Source organism: Cetorhinus maximus, chromosome 5 (assembly GCF_964194155.1).
Source record: "Cetorhinus maximus chromosome 5, sCetMax3.hap1.1, whole genome shotgun sequence".
NCBI classification, from domain to species: Eukaryota; Metazoa; Chordata; class Chondrichthyes; order Lamniformes; family Cetorhinidae; genus Cetorhinus; species Cetorhinus maximus.
Window position 1 is genome coordinate 51,163,377 of NC_135883.1, and position 23,620 is coordinate 51,186,996.

At 43.0% G+C, this 23,620-nt stretch overlaps 1 protein-coding gene across 1 annotated transcript in view; it reads left to right on the top strand.

Annotated features, from left to right (window-relative positions):
- The window catches only part of LOC144680645 (regulating synaptic membrane exocytosis protein 1-like), a 704,348-nt gene that overhangs the window by 96,440 nt on the left and 584,288 nt on the right, over window positions 1-23,620 (top strand). The window contains exons 4-6 of the mRNA XM_078541863.1: window positions 4,125-4,235; window positions 14,802-14,901; window positions 23,306-23,429. Coding sequence (XP_078397989.1) covers window positions 4,125-4,235; window positions 14,802-14,901; window positions 23,306-23,429 — 335 coding nt within the window. The remainder of the gene's footprint in view (window positions 1-4,124; window positions 4,236-14,801; window positions 14,902-23,305; window positions 23,430-23,620) is intronic.

A 23,620-nucleotide genomic window follows, 5' to 3' on the forward strand; every position in this document is an offset into this window, starting at 1 on the left:
AACTTAGTCCTTTTGCCCATGTTTGAACCAAGTATGAAATGAAGTCTGGAACCATGTGACCTGGCAGAATCCAAATTGAGCACTGGTGAGAAGGTTATTACTGAGTAAGTGCAGCTGGACAGCACTGATCACCCCTTCCACCACTTTGCTGATCATTGAGGGTAGACTGATGGGGTGGTAATTGGCTGGGTTGGATTTGTCCTGCTTTTTGTGGACAGGATATGCCTGGACAATTTTCCACATTGCTGGGTAGATATCAGTGTTGTAGCTGTATTGGAACAGCTTGGCTAGGAGCCCGGCTAGTTCTCGAGTCCAAATCTTCAGTACTACATCCGGGATGTAGTGACAAATCCAACGAGAGGAGATGCAATTCTAGACCTAGTCTTGGGGAACGAAGAAGGGCAAGTGGGTGAAGTGACAGTTGGCAACCATATTGGGGACAGTGATCACAATTCAGTTAGATTTAGCATTGCCATGGAAAAGGACAGAGATAAGGCAGGAGTAAAAGTCTTGAACTGGGGGAAGGCAAATTTTGCAGAAATGAGAAGGGACTTGGCTGAGGTGGACTGGACAGCACGGCTGGAAGATAAAACAGTGGAAAACCAGTGAGAAGCACTAAAACGCGAGATCCTAATTGTACAAGTAGACATGTCCCCTACAAAAATAAGAGTGGTACTGCCAAATCTAGACCCCGCTGGTTGTCTAGAGGAATACAGGGGAAGATCAAACAGAAAAAGAAAGCGTATGATAGGCACAAAGAACTAAGCGCTGCAGATAACCTAGACGAATATAGGAAGTGCAGGGATGAAGTAAAAAAGGAAATAAGGAAATCAAAGAGAGGGCATGAAAAAAGATTAGCAAGTAAAGTTAAAGATAACCCAAAGATGTTTTACCAATACATTAATGCTAAAAGGTTAGTTAAGGAAAAAGTGGGATCTATCAGAGATGAAGATGGAAACTTGTGTGTAGATGCAGAGGCTGTGGGAAGAGTTTTGAATGAGTATTCTGTCTCCGTGTTTACAAAGGAAAGGGAGGATGTAGATATAGTAGGCCAGGAGGAACACTGCAAAATATTGGACGGGATTGTCATAAAGAGAGAGGAAGTACTCGAAGGGTTGAAATCCTTGAAAGTTGATAAGTCACCAGGGCCTGATGGATTGTTTCCGAGGCTGCTGAAGGAAGTCAGGGAGGAGATAGCAGATGCTCTGAGGATGATTTTCCAATCTTCACTAGGTACAGAGGAGGTACCGGAGGACTGGAGAAATGCAAACGTAGTTCCATTGTTTAAAAAGGGATCAAAGGAAATGCCAAACAATTATAGGCCAGTTAGTCTTACATCGGTGGTGAGCAAATTAGTAGAATCAATCCTGAGAGATAGGATTAACTGTCATGTGGAAAGGCATGGACTAGTCAGGGATGGTCAGCATGGATTTGTTAAAGGAAGGTCCTGCCTCACAAATTTAACAGGAAACAAAGGGTAATGGTCGATGGATGCCCTTGCGAATGGAAAGTTGTCTCCAAGTGGTATTCCTCAGAGCTCGGTGTTGGGACCCTTGCTGTTTGTGTTATATATTAACAATTTGGATGTGAACGTGGGGGGCACGATTGGGAAATTTACAGATAACACAAAGATTGGCCGAGTAGTGGATAGTGTAGAGGATAGCCATAATCTCCAAAACGATATAGCTGGGTTGGTGGAGTGGGCGGTAAAGTGGCAGATGGATTTTAACATAGAGAAGTGTGAGGTCATACATTTAGGGAGGTCAAACAGCTACAGGGATTACAAAATAAATGGGAATATACTAAGAGGGGTAGATGAAGTGAGAGATCTTGGCGTACAAGTACACAGGTCCCTGAAGGCAGCAGTTCAAGTAGACAAGGTTGTAAAGAAGGCATATGGAATGCTCTCCTTCATTGGCAGAGGTATAGAATATAAAAGTAAGGATATAATGTTGGAATTGTATAAAACACTGGTGAGGCCACAACTGGAGTATTGTGTGCAGTTCTGGTCACCACATTACAGGAATGACGTAATAGCTCTGGATAGAGTGCAGAGGAGGTTTACAAGAATGTTGCCAGGGTTAGAAAAGTGTAGCTACAAGGAGAGATTGGATAGGTTGGGTTTATTTTCCTCAGAACAAAGAAGGCTGAGAAGTGACTTGATTGAGGTGTACAAAATTATGAGGGGAATCGATAGAGTGGACAGGATAAAATTGTTTCCCTTGATGGAGAATTCTAGAACCAGGGGACATTGATTCAAGATAAGTGGCAGAAGGTGTAGGGGGGACATGAGGAAGAACTTTTTTACGCAGAGGGTAGTCTGGAATTCGCTGCCCAAGCTGATGGTAGAGGCAGAAACTTTAAACTCTTTTAAAAAGTACCTGGATCTGCACCTAAAGTGCTGTAAGCTGCAGGGCTATGGGCCGGATGCAGGAAGGTGGGATTAGAAAGGGCACCTGGGTGTCCTCGGGCTGGCATGGACAAGATGGGCCAAATGGCCTCCTTCTGTGCTGTAACTTTTCTATGGTTCTATGTAGTTTCAGTGTCTTCAGCTGTTTCTGGATATCATGTGGAGTGAATTGAATTAGCTGAAGACTAGCATCTGTGATGCTGTGAGAAGCTCTAGACCCTTCTAGACTCTTACCTGGCAAGCAGTGGATGGGTTTGGGTTGGATGCCTGTCGCACACACAGCCTGATTTGGCTGTACTTATTTACAATAAGGTGGGATGCAAAACTGGTGTCTAACCCCAAACTGCCCTGTCCACAGAAGGCAGACTAGGGTAAGATACCTGATAGGAGAGGATGAATAGGCTGGGTCTCTTTTCTCTTGAGAGATGACCTAATCGAGATCTTTAACATTCTGAAAGGGTTTGATAGAGTGGATACAGAGAGAATGTTTCCTCTTGTGGGGAAGAGCAGAAGGGTGTCAATGCAAAATAGTCACCAAGAAATCCAATAGAGAATTCAGAAGAAACTTCTTCACCCAAAGAGAATGTGGAACTTGCTACCACAGGGAGTGGCTGTAATGAATTGTATAGATACAATTAATGGAAACTAGACAAGTATATGAGGGAGAAGGGAGTTGATGGTTCAGCTGATGGATTTAGATGAGGAAAGATAGGAGGAGGCTTGAGTGGAGCATAAACACCAGCATGGACTGGTTGGGCTGAATGGCCTGATTCTGTGCCCTATATCCTAGGTATTCCTATGACAGATTTGTCTCTGTGCCACCTCCTGGAACAGCAGGTGTTGTGAATTGTCATCATTTATCTCTTGTGGTAAAGAAGGTTGGCCCAGATCATGTGGTCAATGTTGATGCTGAGCGCATTGACACTGTTTACAAGACTTCTGCTTCTTGACCCTTTCACAATTTTTCAGCTGTATCTTCCAACCCCGCTGAAGCATCGAAGGGTCAGTGCTGTCATTCCCATAGAAGATTGTTGGGTGGAAGGGATGGAAGAAGGGAGGGTACAACCCCTTTTCATGACTGTAGCTGCCGTACTTGGATAAGGGTTCTTTTTTTAAAAGGCCCAAATCTTTCAGAAAATGAGTTAGTGAGTGGTTAGTCAGGTGGTCAGGGGGGTAGTCAGGTGGGGGTGGTAGTCGGCTGGTCAGGGGTTAGTCGGGTTTGGTCAGGGATATAGTCAGGTGCTTGGGTGGGTAGCCGAGTGTTCCAGGGGCATGGGGGAGGCACGGGAGCGGGCGTTAGTCAGGTTGGGTCAGGCAGGGTTGTTGGGTGATTGGGGAGGTGATTGGGGGTCGGTTGTGGTGCTCAGTAAAGATATGCTGGCTGCTCACTGAGTTAGATGAGGTACTAACCAGCGTAACATTTCCTGGGTAAATATATAGGTAAGTCCTGTGTATCTGGCCCAAGTCACCGACTCTCATCTCAGTGTTGGAAACTTTTGCGGAAGTTCCAGGCAGTGGAAATCAGCCCACTGGAAGTTTCAACTTCCCAGACAATTACAGCAACTCAGAGTCAGGATTTCTGCAGGGTCCTAATGCACATATCCCAACTTACGTCCCATCTCTGACCATTCGGAGGCTGGATGATTTGGGCCAATGTGTCTCTGTTTTCTGGTTTCTGATTAATATGATTTAATCAATACCTTCTAATTGACAGCATCCTGTTACATGGCAACCATCCAAAGAAGGAGATCGTCTAATTGGACGCATTATTTTAAACAAGAGAACAAGTATGCCGAAAGAGTCGGGAGCTCTGCTTGGGTTGAAAGTGAGTCCTTCAAAATTGTATCTCTGTACAACCCATCAGTAAAATGCAGTTGGATTCTCAATGGTGAGGACTCATAGAAACATAGAAACTAGGAGCAAGGGTAGGTCATTCGGCCCTTCCAGCCTGCTCTGCCATTCAACATGATCATGGCTGATCCCCTATCTCAACATCATATTCCTGCTTTCTCTCCATACCCCTTGATGCCCCTACTTAATATCCAAAAAAATCATCAATTTCTTTCTTGAATATACTCAGTGACCCGGCTTCCACAGCATTCTGTGGTAGAGAATTCCACAGGTTGACCACCCTCTGAGTGAAGAAATTTTTCCTTGCCCCGTATCCCCAACCAGGGGAAACATCCTCCCTGCATTCAGTCTGTCTAGCCTTGTTAGAATTTTATATGTTTCAATCAGATCCCCTCTCATTCTTCTAAACTCTAGTGAATACAGGCCCAGTCAAACCAACCTCTCCTCATACGACAGTCCTGCCATCCCCAGTATCAGCCTAGTGAACCTTCGCTGCAATCCCTCTCTAGCAAGCATATCCTTTCTTAGGTAGGGAATCCAAAACTGTAAGCAATACTCCAGGTGTGGTCTCACCAAGGCCTTGCATAACTGCAGTAAGACACCCCTACTTCTGAACTCAAATCCTCTTGCAATGAAGGCCAACATACCATTTGCCTTCCTAATTACTTGCTGCACCTGCATGTTTACTTTCATTGACTGGTGAACAAGGGCACCCAGATCCCTTTGTACGTCCACAATTCCCAATATACCACTATTTAAATAATACTCTGCCTTTCTGTTTTTCACACCGAAGCGTATAACTTCACAATTGTTCACTTTATACTGCATCTGCCATGTGTTTGCCCACACACACAACTTCTCTAAATCACCCTGAAGCCTCCTTGCATCCTCCTCAAAATTCATAACCTGCCCAGTTTTGTGTCGTCAGAAAACTTGGAAATATTGCGTTTGGTTTCCTCATTCAAGTTATTAATATATATTGTGAAAAGCTGGGGCCCAAGCACTGATCCCTGCGGTGCACCACTAGTCACCACCTGCCATCTGGAAAAAGATCCATTTATTCCCACTCTCTATTTCTGGACTGTCAACCAATTTTCAATCCATGCCAGCATGTTACCCCCTATTCCAGGTGCTTTAATTTTGCCCACTAGCCTCTTTTGTGGGACTTTATGAAAAGCCTTCTTGAAATACAAATACACCATATCCACTGGTTCTCCCTTATCTATTCTATTAATACCATCCTCAAAAAACTCCAGCAGATTAGTTAAGCATGATTTCCCTTTCATAAACCCATGCTGACTTTGTCTAATCCCATTAATGCTTTCCAAGTGTTCTGTTACCACGTCTTTTATAATAGACTCTAGCATTTTCCCCCACTACTGATGTTAGGCTGACTGGTCTGTAATTCTCTGTGTTTTCTCTCCCTCCTTTTTTAAATAGTGGGGTTACATTTGCCACCCTCCAATTTGTAGGAACTGCTCCGGAGTCTATAGAATTATGGAAGATGACCACCAATGCATCCAATATTTCCAGGGCCACTTCCTTTAGTATTCTGGGATGTAGATTATCAGGCCCTGGGGATTTTTCAGCTTTTAACTCCATTAATTTCTCTAGCACCATTTTTTTACTAATACCAATTTTCTTTAATTCCTCCTTCTCACTAGACCGTTGGTTCCCTAACATTTCTGGGAAATTATTTGTGTCCTCTACTGTGAAGACAGAACCAAAATATGTGTTCAATTCTTCTGCCATTTCATTGTTCCCCATTAAAATTCCCTCTGCTTCTGACTGTAAGGGACCTACATTTGTCTTTGCTAATCTTTTTCTCTTCACATATTTATAGAAGCTTTTACAGTCAGTGTTTATGTTCCTTGCAAGATTACACTCAAACTCCATTTTCCCCCTCTTCATCAATCTTTTTTTCCACTTGGGCTGAATCCTTAACTGCTCCCAATCCCCAGGCTTGCTGCTTTTTCTGGCAATTTTATATGTCTCCTCTTTGGATCTTATACTATCCCTCATTTCTTTTGTAATCCATGGTTGAACTACCTTTCCTATTTGAATTTTTGCGCCAGACAGGAATGAATAATTGTTGGAATTCCTGCATACGTTCCTTAAATATTAGCCATTGCCTATCTACCGTCAACCCTTTTAGTAAGGTTCCCCAATCCATCATTGCCAACTCACGCCTCATACCCTCATTGTTCCCTTTATTTCGATTCAGGACCCTAGTTTCAGATTCAACTTCTTCACTCTCCATCTTAATGGACAATTCTATCATTTTTATGGTCGATCTTCCCTCAGGAATTAACAAGGTTGTTAATTAATCCTTTCTCATTGCACAATATCCAGTCTAAGATAGCCTGCTGTCTAGTTGGTTCCTCAACGTATTGGTCTAAAAACCATCACATTAACACACCATTAAATCCTCCTCCACAGTATTATTGCTAGTTTGGTTTGTCCAATCTATATGTAGATTAAAGTCACCCATGATTACAGTTGTACCCTTATTGCATGCATCTCTAATTTCCAGTTTAATGCCTTCCCTTACATCTCCATTACTGTTTGAGGGCCTATAGACAACCCCCACCAATGCTTTCTGTCCCTTGGGCCAGAATCTTCAGGTCGGCTTGCGGGGGCGGGCCCTGCTCACCGACACGTAAAATGACGCGCGGTGACATTGGGCGTGCGTTCCAACGGCACTGCGCGTCATTCTGATTTTCAGTTCGCCAGGCGCACACCAGAGTTGCCTGCACGCCCGCCAAACTATCAAAGGCCTATTAAGGACATTTGAATATCAATTAAAATACTTAATGAAGGTGCCCGTCCAACCTTAAGGTTGGCAGGCAGGCGAAGAGCCCAGGCGACCTTTGCATTTATCATGAAATCTCATCCACAGGCGGAATGAGGTTTCATGAAGTGTTTATAAATTGAATAAAACTTTTTATTAAAATTCATTGACATGCCCCAGCTCATGTGACACTGTCACATGAGGGGACATGTCTTAAAAATATATTTTTTTCTTTATTTAAATTTTTCTAAATCAAACAAATGTCCCTGAGGCAGCTCCGTGCCTCAGGGAAATTTCTGCGCTCTTTCACGCACATGCGTGAAAAAGCGCAGGCCCCAACCCTCCCTTCTTCCCCTGCCCACACAGGGAGTGCTCATGAAAAATAGCAGTGCACAGCCTATCGCGGACGGCAATCGGCTGCGCGCCCACCTGTGCCTGCTCCCACAGGCCCCCTGACGGGGAGAAAATTCCCCCCTTGGTGTTTCTTATCTCCACCCAAACAGATTCCATATCATGATTTTCTGAGCCAATATCCTTCCTCACTATTTGCATTGATTTCCTCCTTTACTAACAATGCTACCCCACCTCCTCCCCCTATTTGTCTGTCCTTACTAAATATTGAATACTCCTGGATGTTCAGTTCCCATACTTGGTTACCCTGCAGCCATGTCTCCGTAATTGCAACTATATCATTACCGTTTATATCTATTTGCACTGTTAATTCATCTACCTTATTGCGAATGTGCCGCCCAATAGGATACAATGCCTTTAGACTTGTCTCGTTAACCTTGTTAATAATCTTACCTATTTTTGCACTATGACCCCATTTGTTTATCGCCCTTGTTTTTTCAACTTTTCCACTTTTGCTTCTTGCTTTTCTGTCTTTCGTTTCTATCCTTGTTTGCCCCTCCTCTGTCTCCGTGCTCAGGTTCCCATCCCCCTGCCATTCTAGTTTAAACCCTCCCCAACAGCACTACCAAACACCAACACCGCCACCCCCAAAACCCCCCCAACCTCCGAGGTCATTGGTCCCAATCCTGCGCAGATGCAACCCGTCCTGTTTGTACTGGTCCCACCTTCTTCAGAACCGCTCCCAATGTCCCCGGAACCTGAATCCCTCGCCATTTCTTCAGCCAAGCGTTCATCCGATATATCCTGTTAGTTTTACTCTCTCCAACACGTGGCACTGGTAGTAATCCTGAGATTACTACCTACGAGGTCCTACTTTTTAATTTATGTCCTAACTCCCTACATTCAGCTTGTAGGACCTCATCCCCTTTTTTTAACCTATGTTGTTGGTATCAATATGGACCACGACCACTGGCTGTTCACCGTCCCCTTTCACAATGCCCTGCAGCCTCTCTGAGACATCCTTGACCCTGGCACCAGGGAGGCAACATACTATCCTGGAGTCTCTTTTGCGGCCGCAGAAATGCCTGTCTGTTCCCCTTACTATTGAATCCCCTATCTCTATAGCCCTGGCACTCTTCTTCCTCCCGTCTTGTGCAGCAGGGTCACCCGTGGTTCCATGGACTTGGCTTCTGCTGCTTTCCCCTGAGAATCTGACTCCCCTAGCAGTATCCAAAACAGTATACCTGTTAGAGAGGGGGACAGCCACAGGGGGCTCCTGCACTACCTGCCTTCCTCTACCCTGCCTGGTGGTCACCCATCCTCTTTCTGCCTGTTCAGTCTTTACCCGCAGTGTGACCACCTCACTGAACGTGCTGTCCACAACAATCTCAGCATCGCGGATGCTCCACAATGAACCCACCCATGGCTCCAGCTCCGAAATGCGGTTAGCCAGTAGCTGCAGCTGGACACGCTTCCTGCACATATGGTAGCCAGGGACGCTGGAAGTGTCCGTGACTTCCCACATAGCGCAGGAGGAGCATATCACGGGTGCGAGCACTGCTGTCATGACTTCCCTTTAGATTAAGCTTGTTAATTACTCCCTTTAAAGAATACTAACTACGCTAGGGGCCTTATTCCACTCCAAACACTCCCACTACGGTCCAAAGTCCTCACATTTTGTTTAAGCTAGTGGCCTGCAGCAGTTTAATCAGTTAAAAAAAGTAGTAGAAGTACTCACCTGACCCTATTACCAATCAGCTGCCTCCCCTGTGTCGCTTCACTTTTTGAATCATGACATCACTTTGAACTCCACCGCCTGAAGGTCCTGAGGGTATGCCTCTCCGGTCTTGGCCTCTTTTTTGCGCCCTTTTATACCGCTCTCGCTGGCTTCTCCTCTCCGGTCTAAAACTCACCTTCTTCCAACCCTAACAGCAACTTTTAGTTAATTGCTAAATTAAAGAAAGATTAGACTTTAAATAGAATTTAACCCTTAATTTAACCCTTAAACTCCCTCAGTCACCAATGTCCAATTGAAGCATTTTATTGCAGCCAAACACAGTGCTTCCTGTGCAGACAAAAGGGAAGATGAACATTGCTGTAAATGTATACTCAAGTCTGTGCAATGTATGTACCGGGTTCCATCAACTTGCATGCCACAGGTTACTTGTTGAGTCTAAGGAATGTGCTGTTGACTGAATGTTTCTCAGCACAATGTGATTGAAATGACTTGTGCCCTGTTGTTAGTTGAGGTTACTCGAGACACACGTTTTGTTTCAACTTATTAACAAATTGCAAAAGATGTGGTACAGATACGATAAATGAGCAATGGACCATGTCTTAACTATGGTTCAATTTTGTAGGTTTTGCAAGTTTCATACACAGCTTATTCCTGGTAACTCAGGCACTAATTTGAATTATTGGATTGTTATGAACCAGAACCAGACCCTCAGATTTATGTTATGATCTGGCTAGGGACCGGCAACTTTTTGTGTGAAGTAAACAAAGTTTGAGATCCCAGGGTATTTGCCAAGAAAATAAAGCCACACAATTCCATGGTTTTTGAACAAACAAAATAAGCTTTACAACACAAGGTCAGAAAAGTAAAACAATTTACAATAAGAACGTAAGAAATAGGAACAGGAGTAAGACCATTCAGCCCCTCGAGCCTGCTCTGCCATTCAATAAGATCATGGCTGATTTTGTGATTTGAGCTCCACATTCCCATCTAACCCCGATAACCTTTGATTCCCTTGCCTAACAAGAATCTATCTACTTCTGTCTTAAAAATATTCAATGACCCTGCCTCCACCACCTTCCGAGGCAGAGAATTCCAAAGTCACGCAGCCTTCTGAGAGGCAAAATTTCTCCTCATTTCTGTCCTAAAAGGGCGACCCCTAATTTTAAAACAGTGCCCCCTGGTTCTGGGCTCACCCACAAGAGGAAACATCCTTTCGACATCAACCTTGTCAAGGCTGTTCAGGGCCTTGTATACTTCAATCAAATCACCCCTCACTCTTCTCAACTCCAGTGGAAACAAGCCCAGTCTGACCAACCTTTCCTCATAAGACAACCTGCTCATTCCAGGTATCAATCTAGTAAACCTCCTTTGAACCACCTCCGATGCATTTACATCCTCCCTTAAATAAGGAGACCAAAACTGCACACAGCATTCGAGCTGCGGTCTCACCAATGCCTTGTATAACTGAAGCATAATATCCTTACTTTTATGTCCAATCCCTCTTGTAATAAAGGATAGCATTCCATTAGCTTTTTTAATTACTTGCTGTACTTCCATGCTAACTTTTTCTGACTTATGTACTAGAACACCTAGATCCCTCGGCACCTCAGAATTATGCAGCTGTTCTCCATTTAAGTAATACTCTGCTTTTTTGTTCTTCCTGCTAAAGTGAACAACTTCACATTTTCCCACATTAAAGTCCATTTGCCAGATCTTTGCCCACTCACTCAACCTATCTATATCCACCTGCAACCTCCTCATGTCCTCTTCACAACATACTTTCCTACCTATCTTTGTGTCATCGACAAATTTAGCTATCATGTCTTCGCTCCCCTCATCTAAGTCAATATCTATCTTATACTCTAACATTCAGAATTAACATGAGGTAAATATGAAATAACATGCAAACTGTGGTTAAACCCAACTCACAGCATCATAAATGGCAGATGCAACCAAGACAGATCTCCCAGATTTCTCAGCAAACCACCCAGACATCAGTGTTCACTGTGAATCACCCAATCTTCTTAAAAACTCTGCCTCCCTTATGAGAAATTGCAAGTTTTCACTCTTTCCTTTCGAAGATCTGTCCTTGGAATTCTCTCCAAGAGTTGCTCTGACTCAGACTGTCTCAATGGCTGCTCATCTCTCAGGGTTTCAATCATGCGTCCCGAGGCTACATTTCCTTGGCTTCCCGAGTCTGCACTCCAGCACCATGGACAAACTGCAGCTCTTCAGCCACGCCAAACAGAACACCACTGTTTCAAAGGATTACCTTTGCCCCAACACAGAGTCACCAACATTTTGCTGCCTTTTCAGCTCTCCAGGGCTTCTCCTGAGCCCTCACTGCCAGAAGCCTGCCAGCCCAACCCCTCAAAGATAACAGCAGCACTTTAGCTGCATGGAGATTCTTCTCCTGCTCCTGACCCTCTCTGACTAAAACCTGACTGACCCTTGAACTGCTCTTCACTGAGCCTTGAACTGATCTGGGTGACTTATCAAAACACTCCAAGAGGGTCCTACCCTTGTTGCTAGGCAGGATCAAACATAGGGAGTATTGGAACATCCTTTGCCTTGAATGTTACAGACTCCACAGGTGTTAGCTTACAAAGCACTCAGGGACAAAATTACAATGATTTCATGACAATTTTTGTCTTGGGAGGAAGAAAGCTTCACCATAGTGAAGGTTTCTTTACAGTGGCTTTGAACATACAAGCTCTTATTATCATAAACCTTTTGACAAATAGCTTATTACATATTATACAGGTAACCTTTTCAATTTTCACAATTTACACATCTCACAATAACAAAGTTATACAGGCTTAACTCAAACAAAATCAAGTACATGTGATAAACAGGATTAGCAGGATTCAAACATTATAGAATTATCATAACTCAGAACTTTCCTTTACTCTTACACCCTCTCTTTAAACTCTGGACAGAACATCAGCAATTAAGTGGGCTTTTCCCATAGTCTTTTCATGGTCCACCAAAGGTATGAAGGTACATTAAGGTTTTCTTTAGAAGCGCCTTGACCAGCTTGAATTTCTATTTTGTGATATTGGTTTTCAACCTTGCTGGTGTAACTGCAAACCAATACTCTGGTGGTCTTCTGCTCTTCACATATGGATGCATATTAATAATTTTATATGATACAAATGTCTTTCGCATAGGTTTCTCAACTTTAATACAGAAGAATATAGAGTTTTTCTTACACTTTTCTGTTGACGGAAACGCGCCTTCAATGGGTCCTTTCAGTTTGCTACAGAGACCATGTATGTCTGATTGATAACCAGCTTCAGAATGATCTTCCTCACTCATTTCTTCATAAAAGATTTTTTCATTTAATTGTTTTGATCAACACTGGAAGAATAAACTGGCATCGAGGGAGTTTTTCTCCCTTGACTCAAGTCATTTTTTGGTTTATCTGCGAGATGTGCTATAACCTTCTACACATATTTGTAGTCAGAGAATATGAATAGCAATTCAGAGAAGCTTCACTTGGCTCATTCCTGCAACGAGAACTTATCTTATGAAGAAATGTTGATCAGGTTGGGTCTATACCCATTGGAGCTTAGAAGAATGACAGGTAATCTTATTGAAACATATAGGATCCTGAGGGGTCTTGATAGGGTGGATACTGGGAGGATGTTTCCACTTCTGGGAAGACTAGCACCGTGGACACAACTTAAAAATGAGAGATGTACCGTTAAAGACGGAGATGAGGAGAAATTTATTCTTTCAAAGAATTGTTAGTTTGTGGAATCCCCTTCTCCAGAGAGCAGTGGGGGCTGGGTCATTGAATTTATTTAAGGCTGAGTTAGATAGATTTTTGATAGGCAAGGAAGTCAAAGGTTATGGGGGGCAGACGGGAAGTGGAGTTGAGACCACAACCAGATCAGTCATGATCTGATTGAATGTTGGAGCAGGCTTGAACAGCCAAATGGCCTACTCTTGCTCCAAAGTCCTATGTTCTTCTCGCTGATGCATGAAAAACTGAATCTTCATCTGCACTTCTTTCACAATTTGCATCCAAGTATGTATTTTCTTGCTTATTTTCCAATTTGTCCAAGTTTATTATCTTTTCTACCACGTTATCTTTTCATTCCTTATTGTCTTTTCATTCAGCTCAGCAGCTGCTCTAGTGAGTTCAGCTGCCTTTGTTTCAGATTCATCTATAGAACCTTTATACAAGCTTAACAACTTCACATGGGCATTCACTTCATTTCAGAGCCCTTCTTCTGTGGTCACTGACTGCTCCTTAGACTCTTCCAATTTACTCGTTAGATGCTCAATGTTTCTTAAAATTTTCCTTATCTACTTTTAAAATCTTGATCTGCTCTTCCATATCGCACATCCCATCCTGTTCTCCAGATTGCCTTAGAGTTCAAGAATCTCATTGCTCTTTTCATGACCAAGTTCCAGCACTTCATCAGTCTTGGTTTTTAATTCTGCATTCATCTGCTGTTAGCTCTGAGGAGTTGTGTTGGCAGGTTCCAGGTAGTGAGGGCTCAGGAGAAGCCCTGGAGAGCTGAAAAGGCAGAAGATCTGGGGCTCCATGTGGTGGGCTGTGGTGTTCTGCTCATTAATCATTCAGCTTGTGGATCAGAACAACCTGTTCTGATTCATCAGCAATTCTTTTTTCTGTTCAAGGCATTTTTCACAATTCTTAATAGAGACTTCTGATACTTGAAGTTCTAAGTTTCAAATTTTGAGTGAAGATTTGTCTTTGTTGAATTTGCTTCTACAAGTTTATCATTTAGACATTTTAAGTCCTCATTCTAGTGTTCTACTCCCTGTGACCAATGCTCGTGTTTTCAGCAGTTCTCGCTTTACATGAGCAAACTCATCTTTCGCGCGTGAAAGTTAGTTCTCTAAACTGATCAGTTTTTCCTTAGCAGAGCCAAGCTCCTGATGCTGCCTCGTGGACAAAACTTCAGTTCTTCAGCCGTCCCAAGCAGAATGCCACTGCTCCAAAGGGTTTGCCCCAACAGCCCGCAGCACGAAGCCCCAGATCTTCTGCCTTTTCAGCTCTCCAGGGCTTCTCCTGAGCCCTCACTACTTGGAGCCTGCCAACACAACTCCTCAGAGCTAACTGCAGCACTTTAGCTGCATCGAACTTCTTCTCCTGCTCCTGATTCTGACTAAAAACTGACTGAACCTTGAACTGCTCTTCACTGACCCTTGAACTGCAAGGCAAGCACTCCAAGAGGGTCCCACCCTTGTTACTAGGCAGGATCAAATGTAACATGTATTGGAATATCCTGTGCCCTGAATGTTACAATCTCCACAGGTGCTAGTTTACCAAACACAAAGGGATAAAAACAAAATTGATTTCATGACAACTTAGTGTGGCCAATCAGCCAGACACAGATTGGGAATCAAACCTGGAGCTCCACTGGTTTGGATGTCTCAGTATCTCACTAGATTGTGCACTAATAAACTAAATCATAGGGAGATCCTTTCACATTCAACTATATCATGTGGTAGTGCCAAAATATGACTGGTATCGTTTGCAGTGTAACACCATATAGCTCCTTACTGTACACAGTAAATGTGATTATTGAGATTAACTACTGTGTATGAATGGTGTTTCCCTTTAATCACATTGAAACAGTGATCAGTTTCTAGCTGCGAGTTAATGTGACATTCTTGTCATCCAGGTGGTCGGAGGAAAGATAACAGAAACGGGACGACTCGGGGCCTTCATCACCAAAGTAAAAAAAGGCAGTTTAGCTGATGTTGTTGGCCATTTGAGAGCTGGTAAGTAAACGTTCTGCAATCTACATTCATGATCAGCACTGTAAAATTAATTTTTCTATGTTGTGACATTCTCTATTATCTCTTGACCTCCAGTGAACACATACACCAATCTCAGGGCTTGAAAGTTTTTGGTTGTGTAGAACACGTACTGGTCAATTCTATAAGTAAAGGAAACTTGGAAAGATTTCCTGTTTGTGCTGTTGCAAAACCCCGAATGTGTTTGCAAGAATGTTACAGTATCCAGAGGAAATCCTCCCTTCTGATCTGTTTCTTGTTGTCAGAGGATACAAAGTAGTTGAGATTGAGGATTATCATTGGGAGAAAGGAAAGAAAGATTTTCACAACCTCAGGACTTGCAAAAGTGCTTTACAGCCAATTTTAAGTGTGATCACTGTTATAAAGAGGAAGATAGGGACATAGGACTTAGGGACAGGAGTAAGCTATTTTGCTCTTCAAGCCTGCTCCACCATTCGATAAGATCATGGCTGACCTGGTTGCGGTCTCAACTACACTTTCCTGTCTGTCCCCCATAGCCCTCGACTCCCTTGCTATCAAAAATCTATGTAACTTAGCCTTGAATAAATTCATTGACCACCCTCCACTGCTTGCTGGGAAAGAGAACTCCACAGAATAATGACCTCTGAGAGAAACAAATTCTTCTCATCCCCATCTTAAAAGGGTGACATCTTATTTTTAAACTGTGTTCCCACAAAAGGAAATAATCTCCTGGTATCCACCCTGTCAAATCCCCTCAGGGTCTTTTTATGTTTCAGCAAGATCACCTCTCATTCTTCCAAACTCCAATGGGCATAGGTCCAATGTATTCAACCTTTCTTCATAAGACAAGCCCCTTCATCCCAGGAATGAGTCAAATGAACCACCTCTGAACTGCTTCTCATGCAGTTATATCCCTTTTCAAATAAGGAAGCCAAACTCCACACAGTATTCCAGATGTAGTCTCACCAAGGTTCTATACAGCTGCAATAAAGCTTCCCTACTTTTATATTCCATTCCCCTTGAAATAAATGCCAACATTTCAATTGCCTTCCTAATCACTTGCTGCACCTGCATACCAACTCTTTGTGATTCACGTACCAGGATACCCAGATCCCTCTGTACCACATTGTTCTGCAGTCTCTCTCCATTTAAATAGTATGCTGTTTTCTATTCTACCTGCCAAAGTGGGCAAGTTCACATTTACCCACATTAAACTCCACCTGCTAAACTTTTGTCCACTCACTTAACCTGCCTATGTCCCTTTGTGGACTCTTTACCTCCTCTTGACAGCTTACTTTTCTATCTATCTTGGTGTCATCAGCAAATTTAGCTACAATACATTTGCTCCTTTCATCCAAGTCATTGATGTAGATAGTAAATAGTCGAGGTCGCAGCATTGATCCCTGTGGTACTCCACTATTTACAGCTTGCCAACCCGAAAAACATCCATTTATCCTTACTCTCTGCAATCCTTTATCCAGGTGAATATGTTATCGCCTACACCATGACTTCTTATTTTATGAGGTAACCTTTGATGTGGCAACTTATCAAATGCCTTTTGGAAATCAAGCTTCCCCTTTATCCACCTTCCTTGTTACTTCCTCAAAGAAATCTAATGGATTAGTTAAACACAACTTCCCTTTCACTAAACCATGTTGACTCTGCTTGATTCCATTATGATTTTCTAAGTTTCCTGCTATAACCTCCTTTATAACGGATTCTAGGAATCTATCTAACATCTATGACAGATGTTAGGCTAACTGGTCTATATTTTCTTGCTTTCTGTCTCTTTCCTTTCTTGAATAAAGGTGTTACATTAGCTATTTTCCAATCCATTTGGACCCTTCCAGAATCTAAGGAATTTTGGAAGGTTATAACCAATGCGTCTACTATTTCTATTCCTCTTTAGTTTTGATGAAGAGTCATACGGACTCAAAACGTTAACTCTGTCTTCCTCTCCACAGATGCTGTCAGACCTGCTGAGTTTTTCCAGCAATTTTTGTTTTTGTTTCAGATTTCCAGCATCCGCAGTATTTTGCTTTTATCTTAGCGTCTACTATCTCTCCAGCCACTTCTTTTAAAACCTTAGGATGCAGGTTATCAAGTCCTGGGGACTTTAGGTCTAAAAGTTTTCCCAGCACCTTTTCCCTGGTGATAGTGATTGTTTATGTTCCTCCCCCCCCGCCTTTCACCTCTTGATTTTTAAGTATCTTTGGGAAGTTTTCTAAGTTTTGTGCAGTGAAGACAGACACAAAATACCTGTTCAACGCCTTTGCCATTTCCTTGTTTTCCATCCTCAATTCCCCAGACTCACCCTCTGGAGGACCAGCAATCATTTTAGTTACTCTTTTCCTATTTAAATACTTACAGAAATTCTTACTATCTGATATTATATTTCTAGATAGCTTTCTCTCACACTCTACATTCTCCCTCTTTATTATTTTTTAGTCATTCTTTGCTGGTTCTTAAAAGCTGCCCAAACCTCTGACCTACCACTGATCTTTGCAGATTTGTACAGTGTTTCTTTCAATTTAATACTGTCCTTATCTCCTCATTTAGTTATGGACAACGCATCCTTCTCCTAGAGCCTTTCTTTCACTGGGATAAATCTTCGCTGAGAGCTATTAAATATCTCTTTATAAGTTTGCCACTGTATTTCTATTGTCCTACCTTTTAACTGAATTTGCTAATTCACTTTGGCCAACTCTGCTTTCATAACCTTACATTTACCTTTATTTAAGTTTAAGTGTGAGTGTTAAGTCTTAGACCCATACTTCTCACTGTCAAACTGGATGTGAAATTCTATCATGTTATGATTGCTGTTGCCTAGAGGCTCCTTTACTATAAGGTTATAGATTAATCTCGCCTCATTACCAAGTCTAGGATAGCCTGCTTCCTGGTTGGCACTGGAACATACTGCTCTAAGAAATTGTCCTGAAAACACTCTATGAACTCATTTTTCAGGCTATCTTTGCCAATCTGATTCTCCCAATCTACATATAGATTAAGATAATTATTTCTTACACATCCTATTTATTTCTTCCTATATGCTCTGTCCTAAAGTGTAACTACTGTTTGGGGGCCTATAAACTATTCTCACAAGTGACCCAAACTGATTCTACATCTTGCTGGAGAAACTCAGAAGGTCTAATAGCATCTGTGGAGAGAAAAACAGAGTTAACGTTTTGAGCCCATATTCTTCTTTTAGCTCTGAAGACATTAACTCTGTTTTTTGCTCCACAGATGTTGTTAGACCTGCTGAGTTTTTCCAGCATTTTTTGTTTTTGTTTCAAATTCCAGCATCTGCAGTATTTTGCTTTTATCTTGATTCTGCATCTTGCTCTTTTGTGCTAAGTTAATCTTTTCTACTGTACCAATGGCATCCTTAATTAACAGAGCTACCCCACCATCTTTTCCTAGCTTGATCGGGGCATTGAGTACAAGAACAAGGAGGTTATGTTGAACTTGTATAAGACACTAGTTAGACCTCAGCTGGAATATTGGGTCCAGCTCTGGGCGCCACACTTTACGAAGGTCATTGGAGACAGTGCAGAATAGATTCACATGAATGATTCCAGGGATGAAGAACTTCAGTTATGGAGATAGATTGAAGAAGAGAGGGCTAAGAGGAGCCTTGATAGAGGTAATCAAAATCATGAGGGGCCTGGAGAAACTGTTCCTACTCATGAAAGGAATGAGAGGGCACAGATTTAAAGTAACTAACAAAAGAAGCAAAAACAACATGAGGAAGAACTTTTTCACGCAGCGAGTAGTTAAAGTCTGGAATGCACTGCCTGAGAATGTGGTGGAGGCAGGTTCTGTGTAATGGAGCTGAGATGTCTCTAAGCCCTGTTTGTACACCTGCTAAGGTTTGACGAATCTTAAAGTGAAGAGCTATGTTACCGAGGTGGGGGGGTGGGGGGGGGGGGGGGGGGGGGGGGATGCAGCGGGTGGGGCTCGTAGCTTGGGGAAGTTAAAACTAACATAAGGTGGAAAAAAATTGCGTTCTTGCCTAGCAAAGGGTCCAGAGAGAGAGAGGCCTATAGAGAGACAGGGAGAAACAGAAAGCAGTTTTAGTTCAGCTGATTTGTGGATGTCCCAGAATGAAGACAGAAAGGTCCCAGAACAAAGAAGAAAGTTCCCAAAACCAGGGAGTGGGCATTCAACAGAGAATTAGACTATCACCTGAAAAGGAAGAATGTGTATGATTAGGGGGAGAAGGCTGGGAAATGGTATTAGGTTGGCCATTCAGAGAGGCAGTGCAGGCACAATGGGCCAAATGGCCTCCTTCTCTGCAGTAACAAATCTGAGATTCTGTAACTCACAAGAACACTGGTCCCAGTTCAGGTGAAGACCATCTCAATGGTACAGCTCCCACTTTCTCCAGAACTGGTGCCAGTGCCCCATGAATCACAACCTATTTCTCCCACACCAGTCTTTGAGGCACACATTCATCTCTCTAACCTTACTCACCTTTGAGGTTCTGCTTTTTCGTTTAGCCCCTGGCTGCCCATACTCACTGAGTAGAACCTCTTTCCTTGTCCTATCTATGTCATTGGTACCTATCTGAACCACGACAATTGGATCTCCCTCCCCCCCCACCCCCAATGCAAATTCCTCTCCAGCCCAGAGCAAATGCCCTGAACCCTGGCACTGTGCCGGCAACATAGCTGCCTGGACTTTCGGTCTCAGCTACAGAGAACTGTGTCTGTCGCCCTGACTATACAATGGTGCCATTGTCAGTTTGCTCATCCACCCTGTTTTCATACAGGCTGCAAGAACCTTGGACCTGATGGACAGTTGCAAAGGCTAAGGTTTCTCCACTTCTGTCTTCTCAATCCTGTTACCTGTCTCACTCGCAATCACACCCTCCTGTCCCCGATCACAGACCAAATCAGACAATCCTATCCTAAGGGGTGTGACCACCTTCTGGACACTTTCAGGCAACTTTCCCTCTTCCTGATGCATCACAGTGTCTGTAGCTCGGCCTCTAGCTCAGTGATTCTGAGCCGAAGCTCCTGGAGCTGCAGACAGTTACTGCAGGCGTGTTTGCCGTGGATCACACTGGTGTTCACATAACCCCACATACTGCAGCTGCAACACATCTTTTGGCCTGCCAACCTTATTATGCGTCGACTAGTTTATTTCTCTTAATTTTGTAATTAATAAACCCTGCTATTAATAATAATCTTTATTATCACGAGTAAACCTTACAATTATTAATAAATTACGCAAGTTTCAGAAGAGAAGTGAGAAAAATACTCACCTACCAATTACATACCTGTTTCAGTATGACGTCTCACTTTGATTTTCTCAAAACATGACCAGTCCACTCTGAAGCCACAGACTGGCCCCTAGCTCTTTTAAATGGTTTCCCACACTCTCTCTCTCTTTTCATGCTCTTTTAAATGATCTCCCACACACTGTCTCTCCCTCTCTTTTCATACTCTTTTAAATGGTGTTCCACTCTCTCTCTCTCTCTCTCTCTCTCTTTCATGCTCTTTTAAATAGTCTCCCACACTCTCTCTCTCTCTCTCCCTTTTCACACTCTCTTAAATGGTGTTCTATCCTCTCTCTGTGCCCTTTTACATTGTGTCCCTCTCTCTCTCTATGCGCTCTTTTAAATGGTGTCCCCAGGAAGCCAGAAGAAATGTTTTTATACAGACAGTTATTGGAACAAGCACCTTACCACAAGTGACAATTGAAGCAGACTGTAACCTCATGAGATATTTTGAGTGACAGTAAAAGATTGCTTTCATTCGGTTGAGAAATCAGTAATTAAGTGCTGTAAACTCAGTCGGCAGTTAGCAGAGCATGTAGAACTTTATCGGTATGCTCTACTATAATTGGAAGAAGAGATTATAACAATAACTTATATTTATTTAGCTCATTAAACCTAAAAAAGTTCCCAAGATGCTTCATTGTGACATACTTAGACAAAAAGTCATGTAAAGCCAAAGGAGGAGATATTAGGGATGGTAGCAAAATGTTTGATCTGAGAGATGGATTTTCAAGGATGTTTTAATGGAGGAGATAGAAAGGCTGAGGGGTTAAAGAAGAATTCCGGAGGGTGAAGCTTAGATGGCAGAATGCTAAGCTAGAGGTGAGCCAAAGGGCATGAGCAGGTTACAGAGAATGAAGAGGGACAAGGCCATGAAAGTATTTAAACAGGGGGTGAGATTTTTAAGTTGGAGGTGTTGGGGGTACAGGTGTGAAGGTGTGTAAGAATTGGTGTGGTACAGGATACAAGCAAGGTTTGGAAGAGCTGAAGCCTATGATGGGTACAGGATTGGAAGCTGGCCAGGAGAACAATGGAATAGTTAAGTTGGATGAGAGTTCCAGTAGCAGAACAGCTAAGGCAAAGGAGAGGCAGGTGATGTTACAGAATGAGAGTGGGGAAATGAATAACATCATTTTAAATAGAACCAAATAAGTATTTAAATCGGTAACTAAAAGAAATATGGGAGTGTGAAGAGAAGTGGATTGAGAGAGGATTGCTCTAGCTGGACTGGCCAAGCCACAATAAAGCAATGGGTCTTTGTGTGTGCTATTTGTATATGATTCCAATGACTGAATAAAATGAAAATTGTGGACACTAAATACTGAGGAGCATTTTATTAAGGAGGAATAAACATCTATAAAATGTCCCATAATTCATCAACAGCTGAAACTGAAACTGGTGCAGGAAGTAGCTTTAAGGCATTGAGTAGCCTCTGGAATTACCAGCAGCAATGTTGTATAGCCAAGATCAGTTTGTACTCTCTCAACCTGTGACTCTGCCAAATTCTACATCTGTGATATATTAACTGTGTAGGTTATAAACTCATTGGACTGAATTTAATGCCACCGGTGGTGGAACCCCATGACAGTGGCTGGAAAGCTGGGGACAACTCGGAGTTTTGGCCATTTCCAGGAGACCTGACACAAGTCAGTGACTGGCAGTTAGTTTCCTGGCCTTGGGGCTTCAGTCCCTTTAATGGGAGAGATCCTGCCAGCCAATAAGAAGGCCGAGAACTCTTTAATCCCAGCAGCAGCACTGGGAGCAGTGGTCACTGCTGGTATTCCAGTGTGGCTGGACTGGTGACCATGGAGGAGGCCCTAGATTCCAGGTAAGAGGGAGGAAGGGAGCCGTTGCTGAGGAGAGTGAGGGGTTTCTCCAAGGGGGCGACCCTTGCCTCTGGCATCTTCCATGGGCCTTCCTGATCGGGAGGGTCCACCCCCCTGGACCCCCCCGCCCCCCCAAGCCAGCAAGGAGGCCGCTAGCATTTACTGGGTGCTCTCCCAACACAGTGGACAGTGGCGATGGCATAAGGTCCTTAAGTGGCCATCAATTGTCCTCCAGGTGGGAATGGCCACTCTTGAGCTTCCCTGTACCTGACTGTATTATAGGGAGTCGGGAAGTATGGGTCCTGCACCTTTCCCTTCCCTGCAAACTCAAAGGCCATCCCAAAGCACTTCACAGGAGCCTTATAAAAGAAAATATGACACCAAGCCAGATGAGGAATGGCCAAAAGCTCTGTCAAAGAAGTAGGCTTTAAGGAATGTCTTAAAGGAGAAAAGCGAGGTGGTGAGGCGGAGTGGTTTAGGGAAGGAATTCCAGAACTGAAGGCACAGCCACCAATGGTGGGGTAATTAAAATTGAAGCTGCATAAAAGGCCAGAATTAGATGAGTGCAGAGATCTCAGAGGGACATGGGACTGGAGGTGATTACAGAGATAGGAGGGGGAGAGGCCATGGAGGGATTTGAAAACAAGGATGAGAATTTTTAAATTGAAACATTTCTTGACCGGGAACCACTGTAGGTCAGTGAACACAGGGGTGATGGGTAAACGTGTCTTGCATGATTCAGGGCAGGGACAGGAGAGTTTTGGATGTCTTCAAATTCTCGGAGGGTACAATGTGGGAGGCTGGCCATTAGCACGATAGTCAAATCCAAAGCGGTCCACTGTAGGTTGATGTGCCAAGCAATAATTCTCCAAAGAGTGTTTGCATACTTTCTAGTAACCATAGTGGCTCACATCTGGATCTCGGGCTGAATATAGTGTGCTCCTATGGCAGTGTTTTTACATGGTATGGAAATAGAATTTCACTGCTGTCTTTTATCATACACTTGGTCAGTTCCAAATATCCAGCTTTCTGCCCTTTGAATTCTGTTTTTCCAATGACAACACAGAAGTCATCACAGTATCTCATGTACTCCCATAGTTCTTGCACGCACACATAATTATATCACAGTTAGTGCAAGCTGTAAGGTATCTATTGTAAAGTGCATTGATTATTACTAGTGTTCAGTGAGATATGTGAAATATCAGAATGTTATTTTTATTGCAAAGTATTATTCAGTGTGAAAATGTATGAAAGTTAAGTTTTCAGAAAAGGTATAATAATTGTGAAACTTTTATTCTAGGTGATGAAGTTCTTGAATGGAATGGTAAACCATTACCAGGAGCTACAAATGAAGAAGTTTACAATATCATTTTGGAATCAAAGTCGGAACTTCAAGTTGAAATAGTTGTTTCAAGGCCAATTGGGTAAGGTTTGCAATCTTGTCTTGTGGCCCAAGTAAACTACCTCCTTAGCTTGGAAAAGACACTTCTCTCGTTTTAAACATACTCCCACTTGTGCAAAGTGTTTGAGCACCTCTTTTAGATTTGCTAAGTGTTCATTGCCGGTCAGTCCAATGACTAACACGTCATCCAAGTAAACGATAACATGGGGCAAC